Source organism: Chiloscyllium plagiosum, chromosome 3 (genome assembly GCF_004010195.1).
Source record: "Chiloscyllium plagiosum isolate BGI_BamShark_2017 chromosome 3, ASM401019v2, whole genome shotgun sequence".
Classification (NCBI taxonomy): domain Eukaryota; kingdom Metazoa; phylum Chordata; class Chondrichthyes; order Orectolobiformes; family Hemiscylliidae; genus Chiloscyllium; species Chiloscyllium plagiosum.
In genome coordinates this window covers 65,763,854-65,779,346 of record NC_057712.1, presented here as the reverse complement: position 1 = coordinate 65,779,346, position 15,493 = coordinate 65,763,854, and the positions used below count along the sequence as shown (strand labels likewise).

General features: G+C 39.0%; 1 protein-coding gene across 1 annotated transcript in view; it reads left to right on the top strand.

Annotated features, from left to right (window-relative positions):
• lama2 (laminin, alpha 2) overlaps positions 1-15,493 on the top strand; it is a 379,433-nt gene that overhangs the window by 259,061 nt on the left and 104,879 nt on the right. Inside the window, exons 28-33 of the mRNA XM_043675023.1 lie at positions 161-278; positions 4,221-4,355; positions 8,578-8,702; positions 10,449-10,535; positions 12,747-12,940; positions 14,017-14,090. Of these exons, the coding sequence (XP_043530958.1) occupies positions 161-278; positions 4,221-4,355; positions 8,578-8,702; positions 10,449-10,535; positions 12,747-12,940; positions 14,017-14,090 (733 nt within the window). The remainder of the gene's footprint in view (positions 1-160; positions 279-4,220; positions 4,356-8,577; positions 8,703-10,448; positions 10,536-12,746; positions 12,941-14,016; positions 14,091-15,493) is intronic.

The following is a 15,493-nucleotide window of genomic DNA, read 5'->3' as shown; positions in this document are numbered from 1 at the left end:
TCCAACAGCTTGTCAAGTTATCAGAAACATGCAATCTGGTTAAATATACACAGATTAATGATAGTAACATCAAAATGTAGGAAGATTTAATTTATAGGCAACATTGTTGATTCAAGATGTTTAACACAAATTTCATTTTTTTCTTTCAATGTCAATCCAGAATCTCTGAGATATCTATAGAAGTGGCTGAAGCCAGTGATCGCTACGTCCAGGCTGAACATGCCCAACATATTGAGCAATGCTTTTGTCCAGAAGGTTATTCTGGCCTGTCATGCCAGGTAATGTCAATGGTTGTTAGAGCCTATGGTGGCAATGAAACAAAGGGTAAAGGCAAACATAAAGGTTCACTTTTGTAAAGATGAATGAAACAAAAGCTAAAATAAATATGAATGAATAGATAATTGTCAAATAATACTCTGGTGTGAACAGGTTTTTATATCAGGACAGGTTTCAAGCACTTTGTTAATTTGTTGACTTTTTTTTGATGGTAATGATAGCTTCTATGAAGAAATTTGTACGAACTTTCAAACAATGAACCAAAATCATGGTGACAATTAGCTGTCTCTATCATTCTCTGAAAATAATTTGGAAAAGTCATTTCTATATGTCAAAACCCAGAACTTGGCTTCAGGCATAAGAACTTATCTCACAACCTACAGAACTCAGATGCTAAGGGAATTCATGTGAAATTGAAAAATTATAACTTTGTTTTTGTTCCTTTGTAAGAAGTGCAAAATCCAACATTCAGTCAGACTTAAAAGCAATATTATATTCTATAATCTTAGTTTTAGTAATAAAACATACAGTTATCTATAATCACCAACGAGACTGACCCATCCCCAAGAGAGTTTACCAAATGCAAATGACTCTTTAAATATACACCAAACCAGAAAAGATAGATGACGGGAGGCAAGCAAAACATGGCATTCTGTCCATTGTTATTCATGCAACATGATGAAAATTTATTCTAGCAAGTAGGAATTTTAAGAAGAATTGAAGCCATGAACATTGATTTAATTCACGTGTGTTACACAAACAAGCTTTGCTTGATAATCTTTTCTTTATTCATTCACAGAATGTGGGTGTCACTGGTCAGGCCAGCACTTATTTCTCATCCCTAATCACCCAGAGGGCAGTTAAATTAGTGATACTAACCAGCTTTAGAATTATTAATTATATTTTTGTCAAGCACATTTTTCAAAATGCCTTTTTTGATCTGGCTAATAAGTGAGACGTAATGGATTTTTTATTTTACACATGCTGGGCAATGAATTTGTTTTATGAATAGCAAAGCTATGTATTTATTGACACTAATCAGCCCACAAGCAATTTGGGTGGCATTTAATGCTGGCCAAGAGAATGGTGAAAGAAGTTGGCAGGGTAGCACATGAACTGTAGAATTGTGAATTGGTGTGGAATGGAAACACCAAATTATTCCGTTTCAGGGAATGTAGATGACGTGGACAGCAAAGCCAACATCATGTGGAGGGAAGCTAATAAAATTAGTTCTGCATAAAATGAATACTCTTAAACCACAACATTTGGCAATTAAATGCTACCTAAGCAATTAAATTGGCAGTGCAGGAGATTCATGGGCCATTCCTTTCACAACTGGATAAATTTGGTGATGATTAGGTGAATCAGTCCTCAGGGTAGATGGTGAACTGGTTAGAGCTGCCTATCACTGCTGAGAGGTTGTTGTGCATGAAGGGAGAGGAAGCTGAAAGGGAGATCAAGTGCAACTCTGAGATTAACACCAAGGTGAGTTTCACTAATATCTGAATGGGCATCATTCAGCTTCAGGCACAAAATGTTTGCTAAGGTCAGGTTGGCATCATAGAGCACGACCTTATGAAGACTCTGCTCTCTGTTGAGCTTCTGGAGCTAGAATGGATCCCTTCCATCTGGAGCCTCAAATGGAGGTGAAAATGCATAGAGGAAAGATAGAATTGAGGGTAGTTGAAGTGCAACCAGAGGAGCGACAAGGGTCGTTAACTATACCAGCACCAGATGCTGATGGCAAACAGGAGAAAGGCTATCAGGACCCAGTCCCATTCAGAGTAATGAAATGTTTCAGAATCCCCTGCCCTTGTTTTAACTAGCTGAAAATATTGGAGGTACATTGCCAATTGCAGCTGGGGATATCTTCAGAGGCATTCACAGAACACAGATGCCTTGTGACCCACTGGTCTGGAAGGAATCCAATATTACTGGCAGTAAAAGTCACAGCAGCATTAAATATCTGTATCAACAATCCTTTTGAACTGTTGGTTTCTACTCAGCAGAAGCCAAAATGAGCTTGTGCACTGGCAGTGCAATGTCATCCCACCAATGCATGGAATTAGTGACCTGTTGTGTGACATGAGCCAGTCTCCCATAGGCTGTATCTTAGAGCACCATTTTCGGAGAAATGTCTTTCAGGTGTTGACACTATCTCCCACATTGATTTTAGCTTTTCATGTGAATTGGTCTTTCTTTCAGTACACATGAAAGATTCTGATCACTTTACACCATAAACTGCCTTAGAATGATTTGTCAGATTAACAGTTCAGCCATCTTCTGAAATTTGCCTTTCACTTGGTTTATTCTGAACCTCATTGATGTATTAGTATTCATGCACATTCTTTAACACCTTTATTGTCAGTGTTGTACTGTTAAATGGTCTTTCTGATATTCTGTGTTTTGGTCTGGAGTCTGGCTAGGCCTTTGAAACAAGATTTCCTGCACATGTATGCCCAGTGTTTGGTTGTGCTGCCTGCTTTATGAATGTAGATGGGTAGCTGAGCAGATGACATCTGTTGAGGATTTGTTGATTTGGTGCACTTTGCTGACTATAACAGTAGTGTTGGCTGCACCTAAGGCATGGAATTATTATTGACCTGCTAACATAGCTTCATACTTCTGTCCATTATCAAATTGTTTGTTAATGGTCTAGCCCATTCTTTTGACCAAAAGATCATTCCTGAAGGCTTTAATTGGTGTCAAGGTGATGACTAACTTGGCAGGTCACTCTGACAATTCCTGTTCAGGAAAAAAAATCACACTCTCATGTCCTTTGCTGCAGCATCTTCTGAGAAACTGATCAATAGACTCTTGAGGTTGCTGTCGAAATGACAAGAGTTGGAGTGTATTAATCCAGAAGTTAACCCTTTATTTGAGCTTGTCTTCAAGAACCTTCCAGAACTTTTCTAGATATTTCCAGTTATGTACGGAAAGACTGGATGTGTTAGTTCTGCAAAACCCATCTTTGTCAATGATGGGTATGCTTTGTAGAACACTTTTCTTGGAATCATCTATTGGTTGGACTGCAAACTACGACTGATGTTATCTGAACAGTCTTAATTCAGCAAGGGTGTTACTGGATGCCACACCAATAATGAGATTTCTGCTACTCTTTATTCTGCCTTAGAGGTCTTGGACCGTATCCCCTTCAACTATCTGTCCCTGACTATGTCAGTGTAAATTAAAACTGATCTATCCTCCTTACGAAAAGACAACAGCTGGATCCACTGTCAGAAACAGAGCATTCTAGCTTTCTGTACATCACTGAACTTATGTTCCAGCTCAAGAGTACACTTCACAAATTACAGCAAGAACATCTTGAGATCAAATTGTGAAAATGTGAATATGCTGGACTAGAGAAAGGACGTATTTTCTATCCCTTTCTCTCTTTGGTTGGACACATTTCAACATAGTCTTCCTGACAGCCCTGCAGTTGGTGGACACAGAGATAGTGAGGTTGAAATCAGTTGGACTTGGGAATCCAAACTCAGCTTCCTTAATCAGCACATTCATGAGAAAGGATGGGAACAATAGGAATAGCCAGTCACCTATCCATGATGTTTGGATTGTTGGGCAGTGGGGATATGCTGTGAAAATTGAGGTTTGGTTAAGTATAGAGTGTTAGAATTTATCTTCCAACTTTGTTCGATTTGCCATTTTGTCCAGGGGCGTGGAGGGGAATCCAGCTGTATGTGCACAACTAAAATGAGCAACAGCAAGTTTGCCATGGTAAAGTAGTTTAAAATGTAGGCAACACTTGAACGAACCAAACTTTTCATCAGTGTATTCTACTCCTTTTTGGAAACATTATGTGCTGATGTTGATCAAAGGTTCAAAAAATTGTTAGTGTTCCTGGTTGATATCTCTTGCCAAAGTCCATCACAGAACATGAAAAATGTTTAAAAACTAACAATGCCTTTTGTTTCCTTATCCTTCAGGATTGTATGCTTGGTTATTACAGAGTACCATTGAGATCAACAATCAGAGAGCACAGACCGGTGACATGGAGCTGTGTCCAATGTCAGTGCAATGGCCATAGTGACATTTGTGACAGCAAGACTTCAGTTTGTCAGGTACCAAAATGTCGATTACTGTTTATTACTTCTTACGTTTTGATCAAAGTCGCTGTAGAAATTGATTTCTAGCAAGTTTTTAAAACATTTGTTGCCACCATTATAATATTGGGAGAAGGCTTATCTTATTCAAGATCCAACACCAGATTTTTGCTTTAGTTTGTTTTTAAGAAATTAAGCTCAGACGTGAAGGAGGCTTATTTTTATACAATTCAAATCATTTTTAATATCTTACCAAAATTGTCTAAAGTAAAAGGTCGAGTGACCATACTCTTCAACGATTCGGAGATGCCGGTGTTGGACTGGGGTGTACAAAGTTAAAAATCACACAACACCAGGTTATGGTCCAACAGGTTTAATTGGAAGCACACTAGCTTTCGGAGCGACACCTGATGAAGGAGCGTCGCTCTGAAAGCTAGTGTGCTTCCAATTAAACCGGTTGGACTATAACCTGGTGTTGTGTGATTTTTAACTTTATACTCTTCAACAGAAGAGATTACTTGTGGTGAGTTTAACCTGAGGGCCAGCGTTCTTCAGGAGAATGGTGAAGTTCAGAAGTAGGGACCTTCATGGTGATCAGGAATTGAACCACTGTTGGCCTCACTCTGCATCGTAAACCTACCATCAAATCAACTGAACTAACTGATCCTCTGGCTGAAAAAGTAGTCTGCAGAAAATATTCATATCATACAAGTGCCAGGTCAAGACAATCTCCAGCAAGAAAAAGCCATATCCTTTCACCGGAAGCTTAAAAGGATAGGCCTTGTCAACAGTGGAGCCTGGCACTCTGCAAGAACAAAGTCAGAGTCAGACTGCTTAACAGTCTACAAGGCACAAATCAGGATTGTGATACTTACTCACTTGGGACAGTGAAAGCTCTGCTGCCTGATTCAATATTCTTCCAGTCACTACTGGCGCACTATGGTTGCAGTACATCTGTCTACAAGAGGGATGGGCAATAAATGCTGGCCTAGCCATCAATTTTCTTCTTTATTGCATCACAGGATGGGGGCAACGCTGGCTAGGCCAGCATTTATCACCCATCCCTAATTGCCCATAAACCAGTTGAGAGTCAACCACATTGCCATGGGTCTGGAGTCATATGTAGGCAAGACCAGGTAAGGATGGCCGTTTCCTTCCCTTAAAGACATCAGTGAACCAGATGGGTGTTTCCAAAAATCAATACATGGTCATTATTTGACTCTTAATTCCAGATTTTTATTAAAATCAAATTCCACCATCTGCCATGGTGCAACTTTTAAGAGAGAAGGGAACTTTATTTGTGGAAGGATGGGAGTGGTAGGATCTTTTGTGCCCATCAGAGGAATCACAGTAACCCCATACAACATATTCTATCTTTAATTTTTGCCGACCTTAACCTTGAATCCTCTCAAATTCCCATCTCCCTCAACCTCAGCCTAACAGTCAGCTCCCAATCATACTTGGAGTTACCTTCAGTCTGGCTGCATGACCTCCTTCCCTTCAGAATCTGCCTGCAGTTCCAGCAGCGGCCACCATTGAAACTTGGTGCTGTGGAGACTACAGAGTTGTTAGCCAGTCAAATAGACTGGCAGCTGTCTGGAGTGGGCCTTCCTCTTCGGATGGTGATGGAAGGTGTACCCTGAGCCCTTTGACTCCCATCAGGATGTAAAAAGGCTGCAGGATAGTCAGTGTATTTGTAGTTCAGTTCTCAAATGCTTTTATCTTTGGGATGGAGAACACAATGATCCCACAAAATCCAACTCTTGTAACAGTCAGCTTTCAGATTGAAAATTGAATGGTCTAAAGAAGACATAAATGGAGAATAAAAATACCATACCTATATTCATATGATAGTTCACAAAGTTAAATTTCTCAAGGCAATTTACCAAAGTGGAGAATGAGAAGGAAATGGCCAATTAAAACACAAAGCTGTGCAATTTGGACTTGGAGAAAAAGATAGCAAGCCAAAACGATTTCTGTAATATTTGTCAACTTACAAGTGTGGATACTGAAGCATTTTCACTTATTACTAGCTGCCAGTCCACTTCTATGGCTGACAAAGTAATCAGATATTAACATGGAATCCAATGGGATGTATGTTATAATGTCACATAGACTGCATGTATAATAGAGGTCTTATGACTATGGCAAGCTGCTAGTACACTAAGTACCATTGTTATTCTCCAAATACATTCTTTAATTTATTTTAGGAGGTTTTTATTTCTTTAGCTTTCATTTTTAATTTGTCTTTCTGACTTGTGGTTTCTCTCTCGGTCCAATCTCAATTTCTCTTTCTGTTGTAGCATAGAATTTGTCCACACTAATTCACATTCCTTCTTGTCTACTTTAAATCCTTTTAATCTCAGTGGAGGAGGTAGATTGTTTTTCTCAGTTTACCAAACCATTGCACTTGTTATACCATCATGAACTCACAATTCAGCCAAATTAATTGGCAAAAATGTTTATGAAACTTGCATACACACTAGCAAGTTTAACAGATCACACTCCAGCAAAATATGAACCATTGTGAATTATCTTTCTGTGGAAAGAAACTATTGATACACTGCCAACAAAGAAATTACATACGCTGCATCTTCTCTTAGCAACAATCTTGATACAAAAAGCAATTTTTCAACAATGGAAAATACGTATATTTCCAGTAAGAAAAATGATTATTCTAAACAGTTCAACCATTTTTACAATAGCAGTCAAATGCAAGATCACATAACTTCAAATTCAAATCAGACGTTTTTCAAGAACTTACTGTCTCGGCCTGTGTTATTTGAAGTTTACAAAAGCAGATTTTGAGTATTTGGCTGCTGACAGTCCTTCTTTACTACACAATAAATCATTGGGCATGTAAAATGATAAAGGACAGGAAGAAGTTTTCTACTGAGTTAATAAAAAGACTTGATTTTGCCACTCTGAAAAATTCAGGATTTTTTTCACCTCAGAATATGAATAAAAAAAGTCTTTCTCAAATGACTTCAGAGCATTTTCCTGTGAACTACTTGGATATACTTTGATGAGGAGGCGCCGGTGTTGGACTGGGGTGGACAAAGTTAAAATTCGCACAACGCTAGGTGATAGTCCAACAGGTTTGTTTGGAAGTACTAGCTTTTGGAACACTGCTCGTTCATCAGGTAGCTAGTGGGGCAGGCTCATAAGATGCAGAATTTATAGCACAAGATCATAGTGTCATGAAACTGATACGATATATTGAACAAACCTAGATTGCTGTTAAGTCTTTCACCTTTTAGAATGGGTTGCAGGTTTCAATTCATTAACATGTAAATCCCAGAACTTCATTCAAGTCACATTCCTGAGCTAACTTAAGGTTTCTCATACACCCTCTCTAATGTGCACGCTGTCTCTCAGGCACACACATACACACCCCGCCTCACTCACACCCATGCGTACACCTTCTCACAGGCTTATACTCTGTCACACTCATGCACACACTCACACTCACACACGCGCATGCACTCACACTCGCATTCTCTCTCACACGACACACTCTCTCTCTCTCTGCCACACATGCATGCACACTTACATATAAGTCTAATGGGTGATTTTGCATTTCCAGAATTGTATTTGCAGATACTTTCTACTTTGCTCAAAAGGCACACAGTCTGCAAACTGCCAATGCTGGCAAGCAATCCATGTGACATTTTATAAATTCCTACTTTGGAAATAGAACCAGTCTGACTCAAGATTGGAATATAGACAGACTCTAATCTCACATCTTAAATGCATTGTCTGAGCTGAGATGTTACCTTTTCTTTATAAAACTTTGTTATCTCAGGAATATGACCTGAAAGAAGTGATAGGATTTACATATTAATGAACTGACTTGAACCCACGCTAAAAAAATGACTTAACAGCAATCTAGGTTTGTTCAATATATCGTATCAGTTGCATGACACAATGATCTTGTGCTATAAATTCTGTGTCTGATGATCCTGCCCAACTAGCTACCTGACAAAGGAGCAGCGCTCTAAAAGTGAGTACTTCCAAATAAACCTGTTGGACTATAACCTGGTGTTGTGTGATTTTTTAACTGGATACACTTTGTTCAAGATGTCAGTGATAATATATTTTCCAAACTATTGTCTTTTTTGTTTGAAAGTAACAAGTGAACATTGTCTGAATTGAAGGTGCTTAGATTTATAAATATCATCTAATGGATAATTATAATAAAGACAAAAACTTTTGCTGAGCAGAATCTTTTCTCTGTCAGAATTGTCGTGACAACACTGCTGGTGCGCATTGTGAGGTGTGTGCTCCTGGATACTATGGAATAGTAAGAGGATCTCCAAATGACTGTCGTCCTTGTGCTTGTCCTCTTCAAATCTCTGGTAACAAGTAAGATTTTAGCATTGTAATGCTTCAGATGCCAGTGGTAAGATTTATGAGACAATATCATCTTGAATGTTTGTGTTGTCCTCACGATCACTAATCACAACTTGAGGAAATCAGAAGACCCAATGAGGCAGTTCTTTTTAGGAAGTTGCACCATTCTTCGAGATTCACTGTGGCTGCTAAACTCAAATTTAAGACTATCTGTGGAATTTGCACTTACTAAAATTATTAATTGAAAGATATAAAATGATTAACATAAAATACAAAAACCAATTCAACTGAAGCAGTGACTTCCCAAAGCCATCCTAACACTTTGCTTGCACAAAACATTACACTTTTTGTGTATCATTGAAAATGCTAGTTCATCCCTTCACATCTTTTTTCAAAATGCTGATGTTTTGCATTCTTGATAGTCCGTCTTGTAAGCCTCTTCCAAATAAACTGGCTTCATTTTGCTGTGAGGCAACAGACTGTTCCATCCCAGGATGAACTGTGGCAGATTTTGATCTGGTCTTCACTAAATCTCACCTGTTCTGTTGGGACATGAATGCAAAGTAGCAATCAGCAACCACAGGCTGGTCAAGCATTCTCATCATAATCTGTGGGTAATAAGCTCAGTGTTTGTACAATTGCCAATCTGAGATGAGGGAGTTCAGTGTTGACCGGAGAATGAACCTAGGATCTGTGTCCTTTTATTGCTTAGGCACAAACTTAAACAACTTTCCCTTGTTGTTCATTCAGGGGATGTGGACATTGCTGGCTAGTCCAGCATTTATTGCATTTCCCTAATTGTCCAGAGAGCACTTTGGAGACAACTACATTGCTTTGGGTCTGGACTCACATGTCGGCTAGACCAAGTAAGGATGGCAGATTTCCTTCACAAAAGGACATTTGTGAACCAGTGGGTGTTTCTACCTCCCCACCCCACAAACCCCCACCCCCACAATAATTGACAATAGCTGTTTTGTATTGTATTCAGACTTCACCATCCACCAAAAGTCCCCAGAACCTTTGCCTGGGTGTTTGGATGACTAGTCCATTCATGACTTCACCACAATGGCACTTCCTCTCCCCTCCTGAACCACAAAGAGACTCTCCATTTGAAATTTATTGATTGACATATTATCATAAAAATAATGAAGCAGGAGATCAGAAAATTCCTTCCCACCTCATCTATATTTTAGTGATAGTGTTGAGTTTGCCATCGGCACAGGTCAGTAACCACCCCCTCTCACAAACTCAAAGATGAATACATCTCTGTTCTTTTCCCCTGATTTTTGTTTGTGGGAAAATAGGGATTCCCTTGGGGCAAATATTTTATCTTGTGCATCAATATTCTCATTATCTGTGGTTAAAACAACTCAAAATGTTTTAGTGAGGACCAAGGATTTAATTTGTTGAGACAGTAGTGGCCTCAGTTTCATTCAGACTTTTCAGTGTCAGTTGAACCTGTCAGCTGCCTGATGGAACAGTTTTATTTGTGTTGTGGATGAAATGAATGTTGACCATTGTTGCACTTTCAATGTGCTATTATAGAAGGAAGAATAATCCTGCAGTACAAAGAAATTGCCTCAACTTTCAACCCAAGCCTGCAAGGAAAACTGTGTTCTTACTTAAAGTGTTGATGTTATTTTTATATGTATGCAGTCTAGCATTTATTGTTACTATTGAAAATGTAAGTAGTATATCTTTAGATTAGTTTGTTAAATATTGAGCTTTCGTTGACCATTTGTATTTAATTATTTTCAGCTTTAGTCCTACCTGTGTTATAGAAGGACATAATGCTTATCGTTGCAATGCATGTAAAGAAGGATATGAGGGCCTGCACTGTGAAAGGTAAAAAGCCATTCTAATCATTGTATGTAAAGTAATAATTCAAGGAGTTTTAAGAAGTGTTAATAAAATTAAATAAATATAGTGTAGTAAATAATTCCAAGGCTTGACAGACATATTTTCTTTAAACATTATAATGCTTAAAATCTTTTTAATAAATCAACTCCTTATATACATTAGCAATGAAATTAGGGGACTTAAAGATAAAAGGATTGGATGGTTTAGGCTGGAAATTTGAGGACGTGGTTTGATGCCAGACAAGTAAGAGAGCATTTTCCACTAATTGGATGTTGCAGTGGAGATTGGTGCATTGCTTTATAATAGAATCTCTACAGTGTGGAAGCAGCACATGGCGTCCCTTTGAGGAGCATCCCACAAAACCCATCCAGACACCCTACCTTATTCCTGAATATCCCATGATTAATTCACCGAGCCTGCACATCTCTGGGCACTGTGGGCAATTCAGCATGGCTAATTCTAAAAACCTGCATATCTTTTGACTGTGGGAGGAAACCGGAGCACCCTGAGGAAACCCACACAGATACAGGGAGAATGTGCAAACTCCACGCAGACAGTCACTCAAAGTTGAATTGAACCTGGTTCCTTGACACTGTGATGCAGGAGTGCTAACCACTGAGTCACCATGCCGCCCTTTAATATTACTGTCCTCAAGGATTTTGGGTATTTCCAGTATAACAGAGAAGTTATTGGTTTTACTGACGCAGGCCCTTTAAGAAAACAATGAGACTGAAATATTGTTGGACTGAGAATGCAGACACACTTAATACTGCTTGTGGCCCTGCAGGCACCAGAAATGGTGGGCTAGTCATGGGTAATATCCAAATTCCTCTTATTCAAAGAGAGCTGTGATCTATATGGACTTCAGGAAGGCATTTGACTAGATTCCCCATGGGAGATTGACTAACAAGATTAGATCTCACGGAATACAGGGAGAACTAGCCACTTGGATACAGAACTGGCTCAAAGGTAGAAGACAGAGGGTGGTGGTAGAGGGTTGTTTTTCAGACTGGAGACCTGTGACCAGTGGAGTGCCACAAGGATCGGTGCTTGGTCCACTATTTTTTGCCATTTACATAAATGATTTGGATGTAAGCATGAGAAGTACAGTTAGTAAGTTTGCAGATGACACCAAAATTGGAGGTGTAGTGGACAGCGAAGACGGTTACCTCAGACTACAACAGGATCTGGACCAGATGGGCAATTGGGCTGAGAAGTTGCAGATAGAGTTTAATTCAGATAAATGCAAGGTGCTGCATTTTGGGAAAGCAAATCTTAACAGGACTTATACGCTTAATGGTAAGGTCTAGGGAGTGTTGCCGAACAAAGAGACTTGGAGTGCCGGTTCATAGCTAATTGAAAGTGGAGTCGCAGGTTGATAAGATTGTGAAGAAGGCATTTGGTATGTTTTCCTTTATTGGTCAGAGCATTGAGTACAGGAGTTGGAAGGTCATGTTGCGGCTGTCCAGGACATTTGTTAGGCCACTTTTGGAATATTGTGTGCAATTCTGGTCTCCTTCCTATCGGAAAGATGTTGTGAAACTTGAAAGGGTTCAGAAAAGATTTACAAGGATGCCAGGGTTGGAGTATTTGAGCTGTAGGGAGAGGCCGAACAGGCTGGGGCTGTTTTCCCTGGAGTGTCGGAGGCTGAGGGGTGATCTTATAGAGGTTTACAAAATCATGAGGGGCATGGATAGGATAAATAGACAAAGTCTTTTCCCTGGGGTCGGGGAGTCCAGAACTAGAGGGCATAGGTTTAGGGTGAGAGAGGAAAAATATAAAAGATACCCAAGGGGCAACTTTTTCACACAGAGAGTGGTACGTGTATGGAATGAGCTGCCAGAAGAAGTGGTGGAGGCTGATACAATTGCGACATTTAAAAGGCATTTGCATGGGTATATGAATAGGAAGGGTTTGGAGGGATATGGGCCGGGTGCTGGCAGGAGGGACTAGATTGGGTTGGGATATCTGGTCAGCATGGATGGGTTGGACTGAAGGGTCTGTTTCCATGCTGTACATCTCTATGACCCTATGACTCTATGAAAGGTGACTGGATCGGCAATGCATCCAATGAGTAAGGGTAAATTCCGGGGCCCGGTTCCAAAAAGCTTCTCACAGGATTTCTGGATTCACAGTTTATGTTACGAATGCATTTGAATGTTACCATTCTCAAATACTGATTTTGTAAATTTTTAGGTGTGCACCTGGTTACTATGGTAATCCAAGAATTGAAGGAAACTCTTGTATACAATGTGAGTGTGATCCTATTGGTTCATTACCTGTACCATGTGACAAAGCCACTGGTCAGTGTAGTTGCAAACCAGGAATGAGGGGCTGGACCTGCGATAGCTGCATGGAGTGGCATGTTCGCGAGGGCACGAAATGTATTTGTACGTATCCTAACTCATAATATTACTCAAACCGTGTGTGCTGATTTATTTCCATGTACGTTTTTTCCTAACATGATGAATTCAAATAGCTGGAGTTCATAAACCACACTGATATTGACTCATCTTAAGAAGGCTTTCAACAAATACAAGTAGGAGATATGGCAGGATTCTATCCAAATGGCTATCAATGTCAGTCCTCTACAATTTGATACTGACACTGTTGAAACAATTTCTAGTAAAGTGCAATTAGCTTCTCAATTCTCAAAGCTTCAGGATGCTACTGTTGCCTTAAGTGTGCCTAGTTTTCATCCTTTGATAATTCTAAGATGTTGACTTAAATGCTGATATATTCGCAAATAAGAAACATATTATACCCAGAAATCTATTTCTTTCAAGCAGACATGTTATGGCTGTACACAACATTGATTAGGCCATTTTTGGAAAAGTGTGTACAATTTTTGTCTCCTTCCTTTCAGACGGGTGATGTAAAACTTGAAAGAGTTCAGAAAAGTTTTACAAGGATGTTGCTAGGGTTGGAGGGTTTCAGTTATAGCGAAAAGCTGAATAGGCCTTTTCGCTGGAGTGTTGCAAGCTGAGGGGTGACCTTATAGAGGTGTATAAAATCATGAGGGGCATGGAGAGGGTAAATAGTCAAGGTCTTTTCCCTGGGTTGGGGGAGTCCAGAACTAGAGGGCATAGGTTTAGGGTGAGAGGGGAAAGGTATAAAAAGGACCTAAGGGGCAACTTCTTCACACAGAGTGGTACGTGTATAGAATGAACTGCCAGAGGAAGTGGTGGAGGCTAGTACAATTACAATATTTAAAAGGCACCTGAATGAATATATGAATAGGAAGAGTATAAAGAGATATGGGCCAAATGCTGTCAAGTGGAACTAGATTAATTTAGGATATCTGGTCAGCATGGATGAGTTGGACCAAAGGGTCTGTGTCTGTGCTGTACATCTCTGAGACTGTCTGCAACAACCTTCCAAGTCTTGCAGTTAATTTTCTTTATTTGGTGCACTTCCATGTTTTTATTTCTCAGCTTGTTTCCTCATAATTTTCTATTGTTTGTAGCTGCTCTGTTTTTCACCAGGCTAAAGATTAAGGCATCTGCATTGTCAGAAAACTCTCCAGAAATGGATGTGCTAGTAGATCTGTGACACTTTACTACAAAGGAATAATGTTAGCTCTTCATTTGACTTTGGTTGCATATCACAAATAAGGGTGGCCAACTTTCCTGAATTTGATATGAAAGACTTTATGGATTATCACTGAATTCATTGAAATAATTGACATTGTTTTGATTTTCCTATTGCGTGCTATCATGAAAAAGAAGTAATGAGGAGTTGACCTTCTGGAAAACAATGAAGCTGAGCTAGTCATTTTGGGTGGTAGATAATTTGTTTTCGTCATGGGAAATTATTTTTAACCCCCACTTATAAATGTAGGTTATAGGTTGAGGTTTGTGATGACAATGCTATAAAGGTTAAAATTAAGACCAACAGTAAAGGTCCGTGGCCATGATGAGTTTTGAAGTCATACAAATGAAATGTACTGTTTTCAATAATAGTTAATGAATGATTAATATATTAGTAAGCATTGTTCTATCCATTATTTATACAGAGGTATTAACCTTTGGTTAACTGCTATGGATGAGACCTCAAAATATATGAAGACGATAGCCTAGACCCTATCCTTTTCTTATTTTAAAGGCAAATACCAGGAATTGCATTCCAGATGCAATTCAGTTCGTCAAACTACCAGATTTGAAGCAAAAGACACTATATTCATACACTACAATTAAAATACAATAAAAGAAAGAAGAAATTGCAGTAACTTCATTGGAAAACATAACAGAAATTAGATTATTTAACAGCTAAACAGTAACTGCTACTACATATTAAGATCCCATAAACACACCCTTAGCAAAGACACATTCAATAAAATATATCATGCAATTCTCCAGTCCAGGCGGGAAAACATCAAGGTGTGTGTGTGTGTGTGAGAGAGAAAGAGTAGCAGGGATAGATGTGCTGCAGCTTCCAAACCCAACTTCAAGCCCCCAGGAACTGCTGCTGAAAGACAAAAAAGCCTGTGGAAGCTTCGTCCCACACTTTCAGGCTGTTTCTATTGTTCCAACTCTGAAAAAGCTAACAGGACCTCAAAAACTGTTCATTTTATTGAATTCATATTGACAGCTCTGCACATCTGTCTTAAAACCTTTCTTCAAAGAAAAGGACCAAATATGCCTCTTAATGCTAGAGTATCATCACATAACTTCCCTTAGGATTATTGAAAAGTCTCATTAATAATATATTCCCTTAAAAAAAAGATGCATTTCTAATTTGTGACTAATATCTGACCTGCTAAATAGTTATCCACGTACATTGCCAAAGGTAATTTTTCATCTATTGTCAATTTCATTGTCACTGCTCAGTGTAGGATTGAGTTTATTGTTCTGGTTGAATATTTTCCACCTTACTTTAGTTTATTTTCTCTCTCTGAGTTACTCTTTACACTAAAATTAATGATAAACTCCACAAAGATAGTC